We start from the raw sequence: 25762 nt of genomic DNA, 5'->3' as shown, positions 1-25762 counted from the left end.
TTCATCTTACGCAGAACTCGGTCTCCTTATCGCCATGACATACAGAAAATTTCCCGGTTCGCAGACGAAACTGCTACTCCCTCATGCGTTAGTCGTTCAGTCGGGATTTCGGCTCCATTCTGCAGATGTCCGGTACCAGCTTACCATTTACCGAAAGACTTAATACTGATTGAATACTGAAACAGGAATCTAACAGGTAAAAATGTTTTACTCAGACCAGTTTTCAGAACAGGTTTCCTTATGAACAAGAAGTGATACTAAATAATAGATGACGCTGTTTTTAAAAAAATAATGAAATTAGACACATCATATGTATGTCTAATAAATGTTGCTATTTATAACTACACTGCGGTGACCGGCATTTGCAAAAGCGAAAACACGCTTTTTGCGAGGTTTCAGAATCTCATTCGAACTAATCGTAGATTTTCACAGAAAGAAGACCCCCTATGCCGATGCAAATGGGGGAACCAAGACAAGAACTGATCTTGTAAGGATACTGTTTGTTGCCTGGAGGGGTTCCTTTATGGGACACACACTTTGTCCATTTTAATGTGAGATCTAATGGTGATAAACTTTGTTTGGTAAATGTCGGATATATTTCAAACTGATTCGCTTTCCCTCAGATCGGTGCTGTCAACTGAGCAGGAGAGGACTTTATTCCACCACGGAACTACGGAAAAACCGGAATACGATATAAACATCTGTATGAGGCTGCATTCTTACGGGCTAGAACAAAATTGTGGTTTCGTTCCTGACATTCCCTCTAACCTGATGGTTGCGTGAGTTCCCCCACTTAAGACCAGAACAATTTGCTTCCCTAAATTTTGAATGCTCGGTCTTCATGATGCAGTAGATCCCTTCGATACATAATAAATCCTTACTTCAGGTGAAAAAAATCATCCCCATCCCGGTCAGTTGCTGCGTAAGTGGAGTTAGTAAATGCGGAACTATTTGCCTCTATTTGCTAAGTGAAATACTCGGGCAAGAACATGATACTGCTAAGTAGACGCGGGTTGGTAAGTATAGGGTGCAGAATGATGGAGTTTAGTGAGATACAAGCAAACAAATCTAACTCGAGAGACCTAAAAATTATACTTTCGAGCAATACCAGAAACGCCAGTTTTTCCAGAATTTCATGGAATAGTTGACGCTAGCGCATAAAATTCAAAAAGTTGGTCAACTCATGTGCTGAAGCATATGCAGTCGACACCGATATAGCAATTAAAGCAGATGACAAGAACCTCATCTTTTCTCTGGCCAACACCAGTGTATTTTGACAACAGTTTCAGTGGGCTTTACGTTGAATGGCTGAAGCAGTGCTGGCCCACGGCTATAAGGATTACACTTGCTAGTATAACGTATTTAGCACACTGACCTCCCGGGAATGTTTGCAGAGCAGTACGTTCCAGTACTCGAGGAGTCAATGAATTTACTTGTCGTTATGTCAGTTAACTTAGGGTAAGCGTTTGAATTTTATTTAAGGCATTAACACATAACTGCATGAAACCTGAAGAACAGATCGTTCGAACTTGGGACAATTTGCCTTTCCTAAATAAACGCGGGTAACCTAGTAATAATTTAGTTATACATCGCGCTCGAGTGACCAGATAATGTACTAGTTAAGTGGATACTTGTGCGACTGAAAAAAAATGATAGGGGAATTAGGAACTAAATTAAAGAGTTTTAGAATTCTGAAGGTCGACCGTCAGTTTGCTCCCTCGAATTGGCATCAAAATACGGTTCGTTTCCGCAACCAAACAATAATCATGTGCGCAAAGTTTACAACCCTGGTAAATATCTAAGTCATCCAATGATGTTGTCAAATTGGCTAGCAAATTTGGTGGTTAATTCGAGGATGGATTGTATGTTACGTAAATGCAGTTATCAGGTGTTAAACAATGTCTAACGCGGAGGAAGCGGGGAATTCCATCTTGTTTCGTATGTGTGAGCACTTAGTCAGCTCCCCTACTTGGGAAATCCTTGTCTTGAATCTCGGGAAGAGCAGCCTGAAATTGACGTATTCACCGTTCAGGTTCATACAAGTAACTCGACAAATTTTTTGAGACATCGCTGCAAATACACACAGCATGCCACGAACTAAATGCATGCGTTTCCTTTCAAAAGAGTTAACCAAAAAAACCCAGTGAATGGACTGTCCAAAATAAACGTCATTCCTCAAGAAAATAATGAAGATAATGAGAAAAAGATGGGAAACGGTCCCATTTTGAATGGATAACCGTTTTAGGAAAATAGCCTTATCAGCATTTTGACCTCACGTATTGGACACACGACTGTGTCATTACTGTTAAACATGCCTTTTGAGCCTTAACAAGCTTCGTGTTTGAGTTTGTTTTCAATTTTAGTTGGCAATTAAAGAGCAGGCATCACGTGTCAAGTATGATGACCTCACGTATCTTGGAATCTCCAGTCACTAGATAGGTAGATTTTATTTGCAGCATTTTTCGTGAGAAGACACGTAAGTATCCAGCTCAGTTAAAGCCTCATAGCCTGCGCTAATTTTAGTATAAGGAGAACTGTGATGATACCGTGTAGTTTAAATACACCTCGGACGGAGTTTACGCGGCATTTCTTGATTATTCTCAGTGATTCCTCATTACAGACTGACTCGAATGATTATTTTGATGTGCCATCTTGAGCAAACAACCAGATTCAAAACAGATGTACTATGAAGTTCACGGGTAAATAAACTTACCTCGGTTAGGAGGGCAAGCAAAGTGAGAAGTCCAAGACTGATTCTAGCCGGAGCCGCCTTTACATCAATCCAAAATCCCAGCCATGAAACCATCACAATCAGCACCTCAGGGATATAAGTCGTCACAAGATAAGATCCCACCAAACGTTGAAAAGAGATGGTGAGCAGGAGGCAGCTGTAGGTACCGGTACTAGTAGTGCCATTGGTGGTGCAGTCCTAGAAGGCAGAAGTAGAAAATCGAGAGAATTTGAAAATTTTCGAAAGGTTTATAAGTAGCAGCTTGCAGACTAGCTGGATTTGTCTGCAGACAATAATCCTCTGGCATGTTTGAAGAGTTCTGTGCTAAAACGCTCCCTGAGATTGATTTCCGTTAGGTTAAGTCAGGAGTTGGTTACCTGCGAATTCTGATCCCGGAAATAAACCCTAAACAAGGTGAATAATCTGTCAGTTTTGTGAGGTTGCAAAATTTTTTTTTGCCGTAGAAACGAACCGCCTACACATTCCCTCACTTTTCCGATCCATACAAAATCTGTGCACAAACATGGCCTAGGTGCTTATGTTGAGAAACAAAGTTCCACATATATAAATATATTATATATATGTATGCATGTATATACATATACCAATTGACGTTCTGTACGCAAAATAAAGCGCCTGACTATTTGTCCCTGGATTTATCTTCTGCTAAGACCTGAATTGCAGATAGTTTGTTCAAACACTACCTGTAATCAGGTGGGCATCGCCAACCGAACAAGTTACGCTTATGAGACAAGTGTTACTATTGTAATCCACTCGAATAATGCAGACGTGCAGTGATCATTTGTGGTGACAGGAAAATTCCTGAAAAAAACGGAAAAACAGCATTACATCGTTCGTCACAAACAGCGATCGCCCGCACTTTCCTTGAAGAAGGCGCGATTTAAACAAATGTGTGACCGTCTAACTCCGGATGCGACAGATTTTGGTGTGCTCAGTGACTCGAATGTTAGAGCAAAAAATTCGACGACGAATCGAAGTGAAAATTTTTGACATCAGCAAACCTTCACAAACGGCCTGTGGCATGTGTGAAGTTGATGGAAGATGGTGGGATTATATAGCTACGTATTTTTCCAATCAGTATTCGTTTTCTGTCGGATTCTCACATTTAATTATTTATCAAAAACTTCTGCCGGGTAATCTGCGCACGTGCACGTATAACCTGCCACCTTTCGAGGCTTTTTATCCTCACTACGCAACATGATGTTTCCAGCTTCCAAATTTTCAGCATAAAATGCCAGAGAGGTAGCGATGTAACGATATGAATTGATTAAAAGTAAATTAGGGATAATATACACCCTGAAATAACCGATCGTCACACGTTTGCTAGATTATGGTAATGGTCTACAGAGCAGTAGTGCCAAATGGTAAATGACGTATTCACCGATATTTGACTACCACTGGAATACTTCTTTACTATCCACTGATGTTTTCTTGAAAATACCAAGGAGCAATAGGTGGGTAATATTGGTATGCCATCTAGGCAGCACTTGAATGGCTGGACCGGCACCTCGTGTTAGCATATGTATCTGCATATGTCACATTTTATTCTTAAGTGAACATTATCTAAGGATCATGTGATTCAAAGTATAGCATGTTTGAACATGGCCTTCCAGCTACAATCAGCTTAAGTCAGCAAGTAATTAGTCGGCCTTCCGTCGCTTTGATGATGCAGGCAGTTTAATTCCCGTTCCTTGCAAAGCGTGAAATCCCTGTGTTCTGTCTAGAAGTAATCCTAATTATCCACAATTCTAACCTTAGGAACAACGTGAACACATAAAATTTTATTTCGCGCCACTGTTCAAATGATTATTTCTCCTGGTTCTGTGCTTTCTACAGATACAACTTTATCTACTACTTTATCTGCTTTTCTAACTCACCCCACTAGAACGTCCATCTGATCAAAATTCATCAACATGTCAATTTTCACACACGCCATCCATCTGTATACTGTCAGTAAGATTCAACCTTCTCAACGCTTGTTATAAATATGCTGTTTCGCCACCCTTCTCACTCCATTCTCTATCCGGCCACGTAACTGCTGTTGCTAGGCTTACGTTGGTGTTGACCGGAATCAAAGCTACAAAATGGTCGGTTTAACTAATTCATCGGTTCTTTGACCTATAATTGGGTAATATGGAAAACTGTTGTCTGCTTGGATTATCCAGAGGTACAGGCAATTACAGGTACAGGCAATTGGTATGTCACGTGGTGAGCACAAATGTTCAGTGTCATACTTGCTATCTGATAATGTTGAGGATGACTTTGTGCTGCGCCAATCCAATCATTTAGCGTCCAAACAACCAGCTAATTAAGAAACTAGCGCAAGAAGCTATGGTGCCGAGAGCTACTCAAGCTGGCAAATTTGGACCAGCTCAAAAAGTCGCCCTGATGCTTTGGTTTGCTTCTGAAAGGTTGCATAAAGTAGTGTTTTCCCAAAATGCTTTGATGTTGTGAAAGCTATTGAAATAAGTCCGGCAGACAGCTCATATTTTCTTGTTCGCCTCCAATCACCATGTATGAAATAGCCAGCTATGATCAAGCGCTGCATGGCAATGGACATGCCGTCATAACCAGGACTGAAAGCAAGAATAGCTCGTTGCAAGAATATTCCGCGTCGAAAACCAACAGGCTCTACGGAGGGTGGTGGGTAAAGACAAAAGATGTCTATATCAAGCACAAAATATCAGGATCTTTTCACCAGGTTGCCCAAGTATTGTGTGGAATCAATTGAGTACAAACATTTTCATTTCGGTACTGCACAGATATTTGAAGTAGTAAATAGTCCTAACTGATGATTACCGGTATTTTAACCTTGAGCGCTGCGAATAAGAACTTTTGTAGGAACCTCGTCATTGCAAAACACTGAGCTATTCAAAGTTTTTATAAAAGCAAACATTACGTCATAACAGGGATATTTTTTAAATCAAAACTATTTTCAGGTCAGTATGAGAAAAAGAAAAATTAGTAGCTTGGTCTGTAATGGCACATTTTCAAAGGTGTGAAAAATATCCATCATTTGTAAGTTTTTAGTTTAAAAACACCTCCCGCAGAACAGGAGAGAAATGGATACATACAATTCTCCAAGTAAGTACTTATTTAGGGCCTAGACTATCTAGAGCATGAAGTCCTTATTCATTCCCTGACAACCGTACAATCTTCCCTCGTGTCTTGGGCAATTATAACTAGGGTCACAGGTTGAAACAAAACTTGATTCTTTAATATTGTTGTAGATCCCTTCGTCCAAAGCGGAGGCAGTCAGTGATGAAGAGCTGTGAGATATCGCATGATTGCTTTACCTACGTTGGGGAACTGACATCGTCGAATGTTTTCTTTCCCAAGTTGCATACTGAAATTCTTGAAAATTGGAAGTGCGTATAGTCAAACTGCTTCGCGTAGTAAAAGCTAACTCTGCTGGAATCATGTTTCTTGTCAACTATCTAATCAATATAATTATGACTGCTATCTTTACAACTTTACAAGTTTTCAAACTTCCCAGTTATCTTTTCCGTTTTCAGATAGAGGCACTAGCCGAGGGTCTTCAGCTACTCTCACTTTTCAGTTTTTAATTATTTTTTCAAAACCCACTCCCATTTATCTCGCTCGAAACTTTTGTGCAATTTATTATAATCTACACAGAACACTCGGTGATTTGACGGTACTAGCTAGCTAGATCTTTACCCAAAACTTCATGATCAGTCCCGAACTACTGAATTAATTTAGAGCATTTGATAGGCTGTTGGTAATTCATCAATGTTGTCGTTGCCAACGACGCACATCACGTTTTTTTGGCGAAAATGACATAGTCTACCGATAACATTGAACCGGCGCATTAGTTACCGTTCCACTCGAGAAGTCACTTATTTGACCCTATCTCTAGCTCAGATCTAGACGTACGAGGCAACGACAAGCGAACCAGTGCTCTCATTTATTGATTATTGCAACTGAATGATGCGCGGAATGATAAGTTGATACATGGCCATTGTTGGTGATGCATCGGTGGACAAACGTTGATCTGCTAGTTGGTCTGTGGTCCAAAACAGGTGATTTATCTGAATGAGCAGGAAGTATCACAAAACACACGACAGATTTATCAAAATGGTTTGCGGATTTTTGCCAACTTATTTATTGCAAGATGCCTCAGTAATATCAATTAGTTGGTCATTCTGGTAGAGCTTTTCTATAAATCCCAAGACAGACGGGTGTGAAACTTAGATATTCTGTGATAGGCACAACAAACGCGGGTTTCAGGCTAAAACCTGTGAAAAATAGGCACGCGCCATCTTTAATCAATATTTGTATGAGGGATACTGCATAGTTGTTCAAAAGCTTACTGAATTCACTTTCTCGTGATTTATTTAGCATTCCCTGTGCAGTAACGAAGACAAAAGAACTGTACCACGGAGCGATTCGTTCACCAGTTGGCTACCGGAGAAAAATGGCTTGATCAGGGATTACTGAAGTCTATGAATACTCGCGACCATATGGTGACAGCCCTAAACGCGAGAATTAAAGTCAGGTCAAACAAAACACTTCTTCAACCAATGTCCGCGCAATAGCAGTTTTAGGAAATTTTTCATTAGTTAAACCAGGTGTCTAGTTCTTTATTTAATCGATGCAACGTGATTAGATGTCATCCGATATTGATTTTAGCAGCCCAAAGTGGCTGAACCGCGGAGTGAATGCCCATAGTCATCACAACAAAACCGGTCTTCTTTAAGCTGAGGTATTTATTCAGGTGACGCAAAGCAGTGCCTCATTATTCCCACATGTGATTAAAAACTTATAACGTACAAGCTTTTCCGATTCATAAAGTGTTTGCTCCCACCTCCGTTCCAGCACTCCTTAACATTGCTAGCTCACTAGCAGGAAGACAATTCTGGTGTAAAGCACATTTAATCAGATTTCTGTTGCTCTTCAGCAAAACATTCACACCGGGCTTGTGAAGCTTTGGAAACTGGTGCTTTCCTGGGCTAAGAACAGATGGAAGCCGCTGGCAGTTCTGAAGGGTTTGAAAAACAATCAAGGAATGTGATGGTTTTGACAGCTGACTGGACCCAAACTTTCACAGCTTTGCAACATTTGAATGGCGACCGAACTTGTTCCTTACATAGAGTTTCAAATAATGACTCCGTATATATTTTGTATACGTATGTACAAAAAGTGATCAGCTCTGTGAAGTGTACTGCAAAAAAAGATTTTCCATAAGCATTTCTACCACAGTTTGATTTTGAAGTGAAACCAAACGCCATAATTTATCCAGCACGAAAAATGTTCTGTGGCTTTCCAAGGCCCTTCAACTATCTTCATTTAAGGAAGCAGAACATGTAGGTATATTAGGGTAAATAGTAAGGGTAATTGAGCTGACACTGACCGGTTTACCTTTAATGGCAATGTATTTAGAATAACCAAGATCGTATCGTCTTATGTATTTTTTGTCACTCGTACTAGGACTGGAAAGATCACGCACTAGTCGAAAAGAAATAAAACACTACCTTTGTTTTTAAAGATTAATGTTTACACATTTCCATTTGAAGCAGGTCCAAATTGTTAGGGTGCTGAAACTTATGGTAACGACAACACTAAAAGCTAGCTAAAAAATAAAGGGTTGTCTGGCGAAATACACTCGGATGGAAATGAGGTAGGTATGTATGGAGAGCTAATGTGATTCTCAGATGAATCGCTTATTTGTGGAAACTTCCAACGAAATGTCCAGCATGAAGGTCCTCTCATGATTTGGTTGGTACGACTTCTGAGATATTGCAGCGTAATTTCTCGGCTGAGCACTACTCGCGGTTATTGAGACACATCAGGTAGGCATAGTTCGCGCAGTAAATGACTTGCCAGCTGCACTCATTCACAAACTGTCCGTTGATTTTGGATCAAGCTGAATGTTGACTTCTGTCCTCAAACTGCTGCCGGCGAAGGCTTTTGATTACATCTCTCTATGCAGCAGTTTTCAAGAAAAATTGCTCGTTGCATTACTTGTTATGGAATGCATGTTTGTGGTGGCCGCAAGAAGTCTCTTCGAGTGGTTGGCAACGGTTGTGCTAAGGAAGTGAGTTTCTGTCTTCGGTTAGTGAAGGCAAGTTGTTTTGGTCGTGCAGTTGGTGCACATTTGCAGAGGGTTTATATCAATATGCATAGTGGATATCGCTCACAACCAGGCCTACTCGCCCAACATAAAAACTCAGCTGGCTGAACGCAGTTATTAATGAAGAGTTGCCGTTCTGAGTTTGTAAATCATGGTTGATCCTCTAAGATGCTTGATAACGTGCTAATTCCATCAATGAGGTTATGCTCTCTGTCTTTTTGGAGGCACATTCGAAATGACCGGCCACCCAAATGTAATAGGATGATCGCGTCGACAACTGTTCCGCCTTGCAGTGTCCACCAGATACAGGAGTGGTTGGTCACTAGTGGTGGGAGCCAGTTCACCTCTCTGTGGCTCCCTGCTAAATCATGCACATATCAGTGCCGTCATGCCATTCTCAAGCAAACGGTTAAATCTGGAGGTTTGGTGATACATTTGTATTGGTTTTAGCTAATATCCGCGAGCGAGAGACGGTGCTCCAAACCTCACAACACCGACTACGCACGGAAAGGTGGTGTCACATCGGGCAAAAGAAGTTATGACGTGCCGACTCCGAATAATACACAAAGCCCAACTAGCAGTAAAGTTGCTTCTTGAAGATCCTAACAAATCGACAAAAGATGACCTCGTTTCAAGCAAAATGACGCCTGTTCGTAATTATCCCTCCGGGTGTTTCAAATGCATTATACAAAATCGATAAGTAACGATCAGGCATGTGTTGATTTACAGTGGCATATAGATACGCCGTTAGGGTCAAGTAGCATGTAAGTAGTATGTCAAGTATTATGTATGTAGTATGTAGTAGTATGTAAATTCTATCCCTCTTTGCCCGCAGTAGTCACAACTCAGCAAACCATGGGAAACCTCTGACATTCAAGCTTCAAAATCATAGTTCAGATGTGCCGTTCCTGCCAATAGTGTACTGCTTTCAGTCTGACGGACCAACCATACAATGTCCTTAAGATTAATTTCAGGTGAATTCTCGACTATGAAGTCATCATGAGATCTTCAAGTGAAAGGCTTCAGGAGAGATGGCAGTCTCCATCTTTAACCATTTTCAAGTAACTTGCTTTCTAGATTTCTACGGTAAACCTAACAACAAGCCACGAAGCGATGTGCAAAATTCAGGATTGTTGAAGAAAATTGAGAACCTAATGGGGCACTGTAAAACGATAGTTCAATTCTCCCTCCAACCTACTATTTGAACTATTCTAGAATGCCGACTGGCGCATTTTTCGTTTTCTGAATCTCTGTGTAATTATGCATATACTAATTTATTTGATGCACAAGGAAAGACTGCAAACGACAAATTTCTTTGCATATTTGTGGAATTTACGCGTCGCAATTCTGACTTGCATCGAATAAACGGCGCCTTTTTTTATCTTTTTTATCTTTTCTTTTCTTTTTTATATTTTTTTCTGCTTTAGGTTTCTTTCTAGATTCGACAAAATCCACACATATGATCCAGAGTGGTATTGAATCAGAGCTACTAGTCTTTTAAGCCCTACCATGCGTTCCAAGTTTCGACCTCACGGAGTTACTTGAAAAGGTTTCTAACGTTTGAAGTAGTAGCTTCAAAAATATGCAACTTGCTTTAAACGATGCCCCAACGACTGTGATCTATACATCCTCCGTTTTATTAGTTAACAAAGATCGTATAGGACTCACTATTTTTGATAAACGGCGCTTTTTTTATCTTTTTTATCTTTTCTTTTCTTTTTTATATTTTTTTCTGCTTTAGGTTTCTTTCTAGATTCGACAAAATCCACACATATGATCCAGAGTGGTATTGAATCAGAGCTACTAGTCTTTTAAGCCCTACCATGCGTTCCAAGTTTCGACCTCACGGAGTTACTTGAAAAGGTTTCTAACGTTTGAAGTAGTAGCTTCAAAAATATGCAACTTGCTTTAAACGATGCCCCAACGACTGTGATCTATACATCCTCCGTTTTATTAGTTAACAAAGATCGTATAGGACTCACTATTTTTGCGGAAAAATCCGTCAGTTCTGTGATTACTGGCTTATCTTAACCCTAGGCCAGACGATGCATTGCTTTTTCGATCGGACAACGTCATGCACCAAATACTCATTTTGTGTTGACTTAACCTGCTCTACACAGTGTTCATAATATAACCAGACGATCTATTGAACGTTAGCGGCCTAATGTATAGCAGACGAGCATATTACCAAATTAGATGGTCAACTCGGTCACCATAAATTGTAGCAGGGTCCAAGTGCTGTGGAGATCACGCATCAAGCTCATTCATGATATGATGTTCGTATATCCCACTTCCATAGCAGGTGCAATATTGACGCCCGATGAAAGACACTGTTCACCGACCACGGCGGCTCACAAGTCACATATACGTCTGAAGCGTTCTGAGATTGGCGTAACCTCCCTTAGATACACGAGTACAGGTATCGGGTTAGGGAGACACTTTGGGCCAGCTTGCGCATAGCTCAGACTTTACTGATACACTCAGCCTAACAACCAAACTTGACCCGAATGCACACGTTGCAGAACCATTCGAAGAAACTGCCCCTCAGCCACCCTCATAGGACAAGCAGAATAGTTTGACCCAAGCATTCAGCCATTAGCTGCACCCAGGAGTCCGGTGTGCCCCGTTAGTTTGTAGGCAAATCGCCAAAAGTCAAACTGTTCAAATGGCAGTTAAGAAACAATGACGGTACCACTAGAGAGAACAATAAAATGATAAAAAATTTTCAAAACTATTGTTGTGAGGTTAGACCGACTTCTGCTTTCCAGGTTAAATTGCGAGCATTCCAAAAGTTAAACTAAAGTACTCGGATGTAAACCAGTAAGCCTGCTTACAATATACACAGAATTGAAAACTGACATAGCTGGGTGGCCATAGTATCGCAACGTCAAGGCTGAAGAGTGGTTAATGGGCTGTTTGGACAGTCGACAGCTAATACTTTCACGGAAAACTAGAAACTACGGCGTGATCAACATGAATGGAAGAAAATGGTACGCCACGCTAAGAGATTACTAAAAGCACACTAAAAGAATACAGTACGGTTTTTTACTATCTAATCAGAAATGCCCTTGTTGACCCTACAAAGCTGATTAAGTGCATGAGAGCAAAGTAACCCCACTGAAACTACCTGAACAACCAACCTTGAACTACCTCGAATGTGTTCTGGTCACCTTCTTTGTTTCACACCACCCTTCTAGGACACAAAATAAGGCACGATGGACTATTGTCAAAATATGTTCGGAACGTTTGGCCATTGTGTATACATAAATTTTATATTGAAAGTAAGTGCTCTTTGCCTGGATGGATTTTTATTCATTTGTAACGGATAGTTTCGATTAATTAAACCCGGTTTCCTGGAGCTCCCTGAAGATCTTGCATTTTAATTCATGAAGCCAGACCAGCTAGCCTGGATGCTGAGAAAGTAGCATAATAAGTTAATAACAAATGGATAAATGAATAATGAATAGTGAGATGGTTGTAGTAAAGCATTGGAACGCTCAGCCTAAGTCACTCGTAAAAATTCATTCTCATTTAATTCTCAGGATAAAGAAGAACGTGCGTCTGTTCCAGTTGCGCATATGAAACGGAAAAAAACTTGAAAGGACAACATAGATCCACCCTAAACTGCGCACATTCCACATAGTTTCTCATGAAACCATCTCTAATTGTAGTTACGTGTGACGCATTTCGAGTGCTAGCGAACAACCAGTGTTGCCACAGGCATGTGTCATTTTCGTACAATTAAGGATAAACTTGATTATCGTCAAGTTATCAGCAGAGATAACTCCACTCACGGCAGCAGTTGTTGTAGTCCCCGTGCAGAAATAAACAAGGCACCTACGTCAAGATGCTAATTATTTGTTGATATTTGTCAGAAGTTAGTCATGCAATATTTGTTTTATAGGTTTACTGTTATAATCGAATAGAACCATAACTGACAAAGGTAAATCCATCTAAACCGTATCAGCTGGTGCGAATCACAAAACCCTCTTCGAAGGCAAAATTTATTTCGCTCCCATTTATGGATACATGACTGAGCAACATTGTTGTCATTAGCAGAATGAGCTTAATTGTTTTGCATGCATTCAACCCGGAAAAATCAATTAATGATTCTGACGATTTTATACGTCAAGCCACAAATAAGTCGATAAAGGGGATAAGGAGGCATTTATGATGAAAAGAATGAAGGTCTGCCGACTTAACCAAAACTTGACTTGGCATGACAAAGATTTGTAAGCACGATAGTACAACTGAAGGTATTTTTAAGATTAGCCTAAATGTGTGCTCCCATTGAGGACCCGGAATTAGCTTGGAGCGCGGTGAGTAACAGTCATGATCAGCAGTGGTAAGATTAGCAGTGGTAAGATAATATTTACCATTTGTAATTCTGCATGGAATCGCGGTAACTAAAATAGCAAAGACCTGTTCATCTGTTTCTTTTGCGGTAAACTAAATTGGGTAAGGTTGTTCTCAAACATGTCCATCCAATTCAAATACCTTGCACTTCGGGACAAAAACATGATACCGCCCACCTGTTACTCCACAGAAACGTGTAAAATCTAACTTTGATAACTAGAATCCCGAAGGGGACGAATTCAGACTTGTTAAACAAGTTAAAAGACAAGACTGAATTTTGGGATCAAATCAAGAAATCAGTCTCGTGCAAGGAAGCATCTTGAGCAAAACTGCTTGGTTCACGTTATTAACTTTTAAATAAAGAGTGTGAAAAATAACGGACTGCCAAAAACTGACGACACAATTGAATCAGGCTGCGCCAAAATATCACCGAAGCTAAACTCTGGAAATCTGAAGGTGGCAAAAATTCTAGCGCAGTTTTTATAACCATTTTTAACGTTTCCTAAACGGTGGAAACTGAAATGTTCTCAAACTATACTGGTAATCACCTCAGTTCAACTCAATAGGATATAACTGAACCTGACAGGGCTAGAAGACCAAATTACTCGTGGCTGTTTTCGACGTGCTCATATTTTATGCTACCTTGCATATACAGATGTTACACACTACTCTACACACTGGTTACAGCCACAGATTCTGTACATAACAAGCGAGAATGGTTTTTGTCTCATGAATAGCAAGGATAATCATGCCGGCAAAAGAATGTTTCCTAAAATAACCAGTAAGAACCAATGAGCAAAATGAATAAAATACCGACTGGCTCATCCAGAAATTTACCGAAATAAATTTACCTGTCATTTCACCGGCATCGATCAGCATATTGCCAGTGTAATAAGCCAGTAACCATAGTCAAGCAATCCCTATGAGGCCTGAGTCACGTTGTGAAGTGTTTTTTTGTACAGTCGGCCATTTATATAATTCTCAAAATGCTAAGTAACAAAAATCAACCACCAACCGTGGAAAACAGCTTTGCAATAAATGAGTTGTCACATTAGTGGAAAGGGTTAGTTCGAAACTGAAGCGTGTGACGTGAAAGCAAAACAGAATGAACTAGCAGAACAAAGAAATGACACAACTGATAGTCCGGTGATGGGACACTACAAGAAGAACAAATGTTACTGCGTCCATCGTGACTAGAAACAAATTTGTCACTTACTGCTTTTTTTCATGAAGCGAAGCTTAGATCTGTACAAGAAGGTCGGAAGGTTTAACAAGACTCTGAGTGTAGGCATCTACAGTTTATTTGACCCTAGATTTGTAGACCGCTTAACTGAGGTGAACTTGGGCGTTCACTAAAATGCACACTTTATATTGACTCTAAAAGCCTTGACTCAGTACTCGGTGTTTACCGGAAATTTGTGCACTGTCGGTACGCTGTCTGTCACTGCCAGCAAAAGCACATATTCACGGAGACATTGTATAGTTAAATCTATACAATCTCTTTACTAGATGCAAAAAGTAATTAGTTCAGTGGCTTTTATGGTGGAAGAAAGCTGTGCAAGGCCGCTTGAGGGCCAGTTATGTTGAGTTAAATAACTGAAACTGTGTAAAATAAAAGCAGGAAACAAAAACTTCGGTTGTTTACCGAACCCTTATAACAAAAGCAATTTTACCATAAGAGGCGTACGATGTCCATTTAAAAAACATTATCTGGATGACGTTAAAGCAATCCCATAATGGGTGGTCTCAATAAAGTCAAGAACGTTAGTGAGGTTTCGGCAGCTCTTTGTCAGTTTTATCTTGTTTTATGCAAAGTGATTTTGGATAATATCATGCACTTTGCTCCTTAGACGTAAATATAGAGAAGACACGTCAAAGGTCAGTGCAACAACTGACTTCATTTTATATATTTTCTCATTAGGTTTAATACACTCAGTTGCATATCAGTTTGGTTATGACCAGGAAAATCACCTATAACCAAGCAAAATCTCTCGTTTATGATGTCGAAATCTGTTGAATTCGGGTTCAAGTAGGACATAAGGTTGACTGCGCCTTCTTGATGAACCTCAAGAAGAGCGACAGCCGTCTTGGGCTGTTACAGAGTTTTCAGTAAACTCATGAGTATTGTATTACCTGTCTGTTTTGATTTTTTCGTACTCATCTTCACAACAACAGTGTCGCCGAAGCCCTTTTCCTTGTCTCTAGTTTGAAGACTTGCAAGTAAAAATATGGTTGTGGCACGTTAGGCCTAACCCATTGTCTCTGTATTTATGGTATCGAAAATCGATGACTTGATAAAATTGTCGTCTGTGCAGACTTTAGTCTCATAAATAATCTAAATGGGATGCAGGTTAGTCTTGACGCTTGCTCCATTACATCTTCAGTTCATAGTCGGGCGTTAATCAGTGTCACCTGTCATCAAATTGTCTACACTGTTGCTTTTGTTGCGAACCACTGTCAGCCCCACTGTTAGTTAGATGAAGGATGGTCTCAAACCAAAATCCATCTGTGTTAGTCATGAGCAAAACTAATCACTGCTCGCGTATACGACCGGTAATAAGCCTTGACGTGCTAATTGACAGCAATTTCGTTTAAGCGTATGACAACCTGTCAAAACACTGGCGAACAAAAGGCATACTGTTGTTCAAACTGAGCAAATAAGCACAGAATATACAGTTATGCTTCAGTTCACGGGAGATTATTTCACAAAGCTTCCAAGGTTGTCTTTAGGATTGTGCAGTTCCTCAGCAGCTGAAACTTTCTATTTTTGCTAAAAAACGTGGACCACATTACATACTAACACTCAGCTAATTTAAACTGTGTTTATCTTCAAAAGCAGATTGAAACATTTGGTCTTCACGAGAGACTCAATTGAATCGCTCGTGGACTGTCGAAGAGTTTTCAGCAACCTTGTGAGTAGTTTCCTCTACGAAAATACACTGCGATATCTCGAATATCGTGCCAACTGAAACAAGAGGCGGCCTGTGTGCAGCAATTTCAGTTGTAGAATATCATAAACGAGAGATTCAGTTTAGTCTCTCGTGAAAACCACATTGATTTACAAATGAGTGTATTTCTCGAAATCATTGCAATTTGGGTTCAAGTAGATCATAAGGTTAACGGATACTCGGGGTTTGCACCAACCTGATGAGCCCCAAGAAGGGCGAAACCGATCGTGAGCTGTCGAAGAGCTTTCAGCAAGCTTGTGAGTAGTTTCCTCAAGATTGAAACATCCTTCATCATTATGCGAAAACCATGGAGACAAAATCAAATGCTGCATAAAATTCGAGGCTAAATGAAGTTAGTGCGGTCAAAAAACTATACTGATGAACACGGGGTCGTTCTGAATAGCCCTTTACTAACCTCTTGCATTTATACTCTTAGTCCTGAAGGGTTTCCTTTTAAAAGAACCTTTTACCATTTCACCGTTTTACAACACAAACCAACATACCAGCCCTCATCTTGATCTGACTTTTATTAAGAATACTACCTGGAACGCAGTCAGTCGGGCGGCTCCTTTCAAAAGTTTTTTTGAGATTAGTTTTCTCAAGTTTCATAAACATGTGTACATCTAACAGAAATCTCCTTAAATTGCAGTTTTACGTGCTCTTGCATAAAAGAACAACAAGAAGTATGCTTGTCTCATCCAATTCACCTGTTCGCGAATACACTAGTTGCAAAATTCCAGTCAACAGTAATAACACTTTAGCGGTAAAACTGTAAAATTGCCGGGACATAGTCATCTGATCAGCCCAGTCCATACAACTCGACGAAAGTCGGAGAGGAGCTGATTCATTCAGAAACAGACAGAAATAGACCTGAAGAAATGGAGTATACGTGCATGTATTTTTAAGCGTATGGGAGGCTGAACAGCGGGCAGTTAGTTCAGTATATCGTGAAGACCCAGAGAAAGATTTTCAACCCAAAATAAAAAATAATTCACACGTTTTGATTGAATAATGTAAATTTTTAGCAGTAGAGAAATGTTGAAACGAATAACGCGATTGAAACATCCTTCATCATTATGCGAAAACCATGGAGACAAAATCAAATGCTGCATAAAATTCGAGGCTAAATGAAGTTAGTGCGGTCAAAAAACTATACTGATGAACACGGGGTCGTTCTGAATAGCCCTTTACTAACCTCTTGCATTTATACTCTTAGTCCTGAAGGGTTTCCTTTTAAAAGAACCTTTTACCATTTCACCGTTTTACAACACAAACCAACATACCAGCCCTCATCTTGATCTGACTTTTATTAAGAATACTACCTGGAACGCAGTCAGTCGGGCGGCTCCTTTCAAAAGTTTTTTTGAGATTAGTTTTCTCAAGTTTCATAAACATGTGTACATCTAACAGAAATCTCCTTAAATTGCAGTTTTACGTGCTCTTGCATAAAAGAACAACAAGAAGTATGCTTGTCTCATCCAATTCACCTGTTCGCGAATACACTAGTTGCAAAATTCCAGTCAACAGTAATAACACTTTAGCGGTAAAACTGTAAAATTGCCGGGACATAGTCATCTGATCAGCCCAGTCCATACAACTCGACGAAAGTCGGAGAGGAGCTGATTCATTCAGAAACAGACAGAAATAGACCTGAAGAAATGGAGTATACGTGCATGTATTTTTAAGCGTATGGGAGGCTGAACAGCGGGCAGTTAGTTCAGTATATCGTGAAGACCCAGAGAAAGATTTTCAACCCAAAATAAAAAATAATTCACACGTTTTGATTGAATAATGTAAATTTTTAGCAGTAGAGAAATGTTGAAACGAATAACGCTCCGTTCAAAAGCCCAGATTGGTTAAACTTGTCTCTAAATTGCAAAAAGAAGTGATAATTTACGTCACAGTCAACATTCACTGACTTTGTAGAAAAACATCTTATCTAAACAAGCGAAGGATTAATCCTCCCCGAATTTCCAAAATGAACCATTGGATAGCTAACGGAAGCAGCGAACAGCAAGCCTGTTCAGTGTTCTCGAACAATTGGTCAGCAGTGACTGTCAAACTGTAGTTACTGATTCATATTCTTGTGCTGTCTCAACTAAATAGACACTAGATGGAACAGAGAATGGAACTGACAGTGCATTCTGCCATCGAGTGATTTTTCGAATGAGTGAGGACAGTTCAATTGACAAATGTCTATCCAAATAACAAATAAGTTTTCCCCGTAGTTTTAGGCTGCACTGAACACAATGGTGAAATGCGTAACAGTAACCAGCGCACAGAAACTTTTGAATGGTTAGCGTAATCACTCAGAAACGCATTCATGCGTAAACAGGAAAAAACAGCTAGACGTAGCAAATACGCCACAATTATTAGAATTCGATAAGGAAATTATGGAGAAACCAAAAAAATTTTCTTTTAACAACTATGTTGGTGAGCTCTTTGTGTGATTAATCTCGTGGCATATCCTCAGTTTCCCCAGTCATGATGAGCCATGATAACTGGTGGCAAACGGAGCAACACGCCTCTGGACGGATGAAGGCTTACGACATTCTGGACGGTACTTTGGTGATAAAGCGACATTTACAGCTTAAACAGTTTTCATAAAATCGACAGTCTTTGAAATAGCATGCAGTTCTTTAATGTAATGTTTGTTTAAAGTGCATCTTTCTCACACTGAGTATGGAGAACAATTTATTTTTCACCAAACAAAGTAGTAGGCTTAAATTCTGGAAGAATGACTAAAACGGAAAACAATAGCAGGTGAAGTGTCCGTTGGTATCGATCAGTTCTCCAAGTAAAAGATGAAATATTACTCTAATCCAGTGAATAATGCTGTAGAAGTAAAACAGCCAATGAAGGTTTAAGTGCGGTGTGGAGCAACAATGGTGTCATGGAGAAAGCTGTGGTTATTTCTAGACCGCATTTTGCCATGAATCTCCTCCAAACATAGAATAGATATGGGCGTAACCAGAATGATACAGCTTAAAATGATTTCACAGTAAGCTCCCACTAAAAAAATACTAAATGAACTCACCTCCTGAAGAAATACTCTGCGCAACAATATTCGTAATAAATTACCAAAATACAAGCAAGTTTTCCCTGATTAAATTTTTGAGGACTCAATTATCCATGCTTATTCCATGTGAGATTTGCAAGGGAGAATGAATTATTTGAGAAGTGAGATAGAAACGGCAGTTAACCACAAAGCTGTTTGAGCTAGTAGCTCTGGTCTACGAGATAAAAGGCGCCTCAAAAATCTCAACATTGCGACAATAATACATTTTCTAAGGCCTAAATTGACCTTACTGAAAACTAGACAAAGGTCCTAGCTGCATTGCGTTTAGTTAGCGGTTTACTCATACTGCGGATGGAGAAATGTTTTAACAGCAGATTGCCGAAACCTGAAACTATGCGGATGGTTTGCGGTCAAATAGCTAAAATCCAGTCGATAGAGAAGCATTGTAGTTCATCTATATGCCTGGCGGTCCCTCCAGACCTGCCAACCTTGGCAAGGTTATAACTTGGAAAGGAAGGTGGGACACCACCCAGCCAGCTATGTAGTGAGTCATTGGAGTTGACGATAGGACCTGGATGGGAGAGATTATCTTCGAGTAGGTATTTACACGGGCAGATATTTTTTCTGGGAGATAGTCCCTCAAAACAAGTGCTTTGTTAAGAAAAATGATTGCAAAATGGCTGTGCGGAATCACGGGACATGAGGGACCTTACAGTAAGGAGAGGACTATGGTAAGTTTGTTCCAGTTTCTCGTCGGCAGATGACAAAAAGTTTTATTTTATAGAACTAAAATAACACTTATTTACGGGAAACACTGAACCGTGACGATAGCAAAGGTGTAAGTTAAATTCTATCCCCTTTGTGCTTATCAAACATAACAGTTCCATCTGGACAACGGAGAGACTACAACAATTCCTCTTAATCATCAATTAGCATTTGCAAAAACGCTATGGGGATCAGTCCAAAAATATAATTGTTAAAATGTTTCAATAAATAGAGTGCATTGTAATGAACAATGCCAATGTGGTAGGATTACCACTGTGCTCTATTTTTGGAGAGACCAAGATTGTTCTAGAGTTTACGGCTAATCTCTGTTTGGAAAGTTAGTAATTCCTCTCATGAGACCGACATCGACGGTAAAGAAAATCAAATATTATAGTATTCCTACTCAAAAACGGACTGAGAACGTATTCAGTTGGTTAGCCACCACTGACTGGAAAATGTAGCTGCCAAGCAGCTAGGCAGGCATATAACTTCTTAGGATTCCGTTTAGGCTATCAAGCGCTTACCCATTGACTCATATTTTGCGAACATGCAGAAAAGTAACCAAGAACCATGTCCCGGAGGAAAAATTGGAACTCAGCTTCAAGTTTTATGGGAAGGTTCAACTGAACCGTTTCGGTTTCAGTCCACTGAATCCGCCTTTCAAACCTGGGTTACACGTAATAACAGAAGTGTCTACAGTGTCTATTCCTGAAATAAAATACAGCAGAAAAATTTACACGAATTATCGACTTGGCTCAGAAACATGGGGGAGTTTCATTACAACTGTAGGATTCAATAACGGACCCAGTGAACCTAGATACCTAGATACCCATTTCTTCGGATCGCTATTCTCATTGAAATGGTTGAATTAGAGTACTGATTATTTGGTAAAAGACACTGGTAAATATGGTGTAACAATCAACATTGCAAACTCCTACCTTTCAGGGGATGGGATGGATAGAATGAACCAGTGAGAACGTACGTGTTTTAATAATGTTCGAAAACCACTCTATGCAAATTGTACATTAAAAATTGTTCTTGCACGTTATGGTTACCGAAAAAGTTGGTTAAAGCACTTAGGACGAAGTGCTATCTCCAGGTAGCTAATTATGTCAAGAAGTCAAACTCTCTTAATTTTTACTTAAAAATTAGTATCTGAGACTGAAATTACCTAGCTTTACGGACAAAACATTTTGAACTACGGATATTAAGCGAAATTTTAAAATTCACTCCCAGTAACCGAGGTCTTGTAGGACTTTTATCTTGACCGGTCTTGCTCCGATACTGACACGCATGGCACACACTCCAATGTGTGTAAATATGGGTAGCAAGAAAACTAGAAAGTATTAGTTTAAATGCTCTGCCGCAAAGGAAGCCATTCTTGGGAAAACACACAAGACCTCTCTACAATAGTCTTATTCTGTTTGGGACTCATCGGGATTGTGCATCTTACGACCCGGGAATTTCCAAGAAGCATCTATAACACACAGCTACCAGGTAACAACCATAAAACTGACGATTCAGATCACCCTGAGTTTTGAAAACAACACACTGCTGGCGTCATCAACCGAGGTGAGGCATGATATATCTGACGGTAATCAAAAACAGTCTGCTGCTGGACCTGTAGGAAAACCGAGTGCACAAGTGTTAATTTGGGTTTATTCAACCCTTCACCAACCCCCGCTTTTAATACCCTGCAAAACTTAAAGCACAAACTCATCATTCCAATAAAAACATTCCAAAATTCTTTGACCAAAACACCACGCATGAGTTTTCAGGAAAAATTCCGACGGCCCGCAATCCGTTTCACTCTGCTAAAGGCTCTTCGGACAAATGCACTCCTCGAGATTCTAGCACCCTTTTGTTTCAACTGAGCAAATGGCAAGCTAAACATGGCAAATCCTATTTGCTTTAGCATGAAATGCAACTGAAGTTTGGTGTTCGGGATATCGTTACCAAGTTTCCAAGTTGACATATTTAAGGTGAACAAGCTTACTTGTTAACTAAGCGCCACCTGATATGCAAGGATAACAAAGGAGTACCGCTAACCCGATGGACTTAAAGGTGTACGGGACCGGTATTGTCCAGTTTTCAGCAAAACTGTGTGGTGTGTTTTGTCAAGACAGTTCACTTTAACATCTCGAATATCATACTAACTAATATATGAGGAGAGCTTCGTGCAGCACCATATCATAAACGAGATATTTACTTGAGTGTGTCTCTAACATCAAACCAATTTGCAGACAAGTGTAGTTCGACATTCCGGTGTTGAACTTCATTCTTCTTAAAGCAAGCTATTGCCTAAGACATTGCAATATAAACTGAACCTATCTGCATTCTTCGAACGCTGGTGCAAACTACGTTTCAGTCCTTTCATGTGAAAATCGACTTTTTATTTCTACAAGGATGTCTTCCTCCTTTCGATATTTTAGGAGCAGTTTTATTCACCGTGCGTAGCCCAGATGCGCTTATACGCATTCAGTCCGAGATTTTTTGATGGAAACAACCTTTGCCAGGAAGTAGCTCAGGGATATAGATACGATGCATGGCATAGAGAATGAATATTTCTCAAAATCCTTGCTAGTTAAGGCTGGGTTTGTTCTCCTGGATACTGTGCTCACTCTGATCGAAGCATGTGAGAAATAAATGCTCAAACTAGTCAGTTCAGTTACACTGCTGACTTTGAAGCAAAAGCAAATGTGTACGTACTTGTGCGCACTGTAGACAGCATCCAACATTTCGCACTTTATTTATGCTTTCAGTCAAATTATGATCACCCACTTACCATATAACTTAGAGCACAATGGAAACTTCAGATGATAGAGACCCAATCCACAATGTTTACTCGAATGTTGTGAAACATTATCGAAGAAACTGACAAGCTTTACGATGAGACTGTTGATCTTACTTAGCAAAATCGTTTTTCCCTGATCTTGCACACGAATGTTCTCACATTCACAAGATTTTGTGGTTGTCATTGCTTCAAGAAAATCCTCCATTTATGAAGCCGTTTGATGCTTCGGTGGCAGTACGTTGACAGAGACAGAAGAGTTTACTTGGCTACTCAAAAACCTAATTATTCGGACAGATTATAAGTTTACTTTCTTTGAAAATATACAAACAGCTTATCTATCAGTTAATCTCCCATGTTGCAATAATCCCCTCAATTGGCTACAGAAGTCCTGTCGTCTCCCACGATGGATCAATCACTGAAAACGCAGCACGTGAAGGTAACCTGTTAGCAACACAAATGCTTACAATGCAATCTTTCTCAAGAGAAGAGTTGCTAGGAGCCAATAAGAAAGAATTCCTGATACGCACAAATCATGTTTTTTTATTAGCTACGGTCACAATAAAGATAAAAAGTAAATGAACCTATAAGAACTCGAAACTGATGGATTCAAAAAGAAATCACCGTTGATTTTGTCGTGTAGCAGTGCGCTGTAATCATTCGTCTTATTTTATAGTTTTTATTTGAATTCAGCCAGATGGCACAAAGTGGAACTTTTCAAGGCTACTTAAAAATATATTGTCTAGGGAATTTTCTTCCATCTTCCTAGTAGTTTTAAACTAGGTAGCCCTCATGTTCTATGGGGTCCGCTAGACTTTTCATACCGTTTGCTGTTTTTTTTCACAACTTTCTTTTGAATTACGCTGCCCAAAGATGGCGAGGACGATAACGACTACAGGTCCACCAAAACAGTCGTCATTACTGGACGATCGTGAAGACATCAACATTTTCCTATAGTCGCACGGCATGCGCTTTTATTGGATCCATACGCTGTGTGAGTACTGACTTGATGTAATTTAATTCTCGTAGACTGTGGACGCGTCCTCAGTGAGCAAGTTGTGAGCGATATTTTAGTGCACATGTTGACAACACTTTGGTATATTTTTGAGGACAATATTGGTAGCTCAGATAGCGTAGATCGTCATTGGTCTGCTTGCTAAGCTAGACAATCTGATTGCAAACGTTTCATCACCAACTGAGGTAGCACCGCCATTTCGTTGTTGCGGAGTGGAGTGGAGCGTAGCTATGGGTCACTGGTTGTGCGCTGAGAAATAGTGCGTGTGTGTCCGTGTGCTAATGTACATGCTGCTTTCCGGGACTGACCTGGATCGCGGTTGTCAGGTCAGACAGTTTTACTAGTTGCTCGGTTATGTTGTCCCCTAATTGTTTGGTGACCACTCGACGTTTGGGCTTGGCCTATCCTGCTTTGTTCCTCTGGCCGGTGCTGCAGTGACTCTGATCTTGACCTCTCTGAGTTGCACTTTGTGGCCTTTGTTGATGCGGCAAAAATTTTTCTTTCACAATTTTGAATAAGATAGCCGGTGAATTTTTGATATTCCGGTTGGGATAGTGGTCCATTGCACATAGTGGTGTATTAAGACTGCGTTGATTGAATCCGTTGTGGAGTACTATTCTTCCGGAAATTATCTTTCATATCTCATGTCCCGACATATTTGAACTTTTGACTTTTCCGGAATAAATTTGTGACTTTGTTGTTCTACATATATGGAGATCTGCGATAGAGGATCGGGCCTACCATTAAAACCAAATTACCGAACAACAACCATCGAAGGTCAGTCCCAGAAAACTACATATGCATAAGCACAAACTCGTGCCACTAATCAACGCACACCCACTGGCCCGTCACGATGTTCTACCCCGCACACTAACAACGCACTGATAATCCCACCTCGATTGGTGATGGAACAATCAATCGTGGGCTGTCGATGGATTTTCGGCAACCTTATGAGTAATGCATTACAAAGATATACATGTTCGCGATATTTCAAATATCGTAGCGACTGAAACATGGGGCGGCCTGGTGCAGCACATTCAGTTGCCTGAGAACATCATAAACGAGGGATTCAGCCGGGTTCCAGGTGAGTCTCTCGAAGGAACCAAATTAGTTTGCAGATGAGTGTATATTCGCTAATTTCGTGCAATTGGTTTCAAGTAGAACATAAGGTTGACGGAAACCCAGGGACTGCGCCTACCTGATGGGCCCCAAGAAGGGCGAAACCAGTCGCGGGCTGTCGATGGATTTTCAGCAACCTTATGAGTAGTACCCTACAAAGATAAACAATCAAATTGTTCAGCGAACTAACCAAAGACTATTTCGAAGTATTGAAGATTCACAGGTGTGAATCAGAATAACCCCAGAAACAAATATAGATTTAAGAATCTTTGTGGTCTTGTCAGTTGACATTTGCCATCGGTAAATGACAACTTTTTGAGGATTACCAGCAGATTCACGGCGAAAATATCATTTCAGAGGGATACCTGAAAATGATCACATTTGTGTGACCCAGCTATGACAATTATATCAAATGACGGAGGGCCCAACGTGCCTGATGAAAGCAATTACTTCTTACAACAAAATTTGTGTCCATAAAACCGGCACTGAGTTCTCTGAGGACCGTGTGATCAACAACAGCCAGTATGCTTCTTAAAGTCTCAAGTGAAACACGTAATCTCTGTACATTGCGTACAATGAAACTGTCAAGAATTAGTGACTGAATCATGCTCAGTGATTTTACTCGCAAAACATTCAGTATGATTCATGATGCGATTGAAGTTTTTCATCTAAATAAGTCGGTTGGATACCTTTTTATCCTAACTGTACCGTAAATGGGTTGAAATATGTCAGGCCAATGCAACACACGATCTGTCACATTGGCCTGCAACGGCACGTTCGGGGTTTGTATTCTTCAAGCCACGCATGGCCGTTTAAATCCTGCCACTCGATGGAAAAGATGCATGCAGTTAGTTACTTGTTTATTGTTGACGAGGCCATAAACAGCAGCTTTGAGTTACCCCGGCA

General features: G+C 40.1%; 1 protein-coding gene across 1 annotated transcript in view; it reads right to left on the bottom strand.

The window, feature by feature from the left end:
* The window catches only part of T265_03886 (hypothetical protein), a gene marked incomplete at both ends in the record, with an annotated part of 62120 nt that overhangs the window by 16006 nt on the left and 20352 nt on the right, over positions 1-25762 (bottom strand). Inside the window, one exon of the mRNA XM_009168478.1 lies at positions 2714-2929. Coding sequence (XP_009166742.1) covers positions 2714-2929 — 216 coding nt within the window. The remainder of the gene's footprint in view (positions 1-2713; positions 2930-25762) is intronic.

The sequence above is a fragment of the Opisthorchis viverrini genome, assembly GCF_000715545.1.
Source record: "Opisthorchis viverrini unplaced genomic scaffold opera_v5_59, whole genome shotgun sequence".
Lineage (NCBI taxonomy): Eukaryota > Metazoa > Platyhelminthes > Trematoda > Opisthorchiida > Opisthorchiidae > Opisthorchis > Opisthorchis viverrini.
The sequence above is the reverse complement of the archived record's forward strand: the minus strand, read 5'-3'. Positions and strand labels throughout refer to the sequence as shown.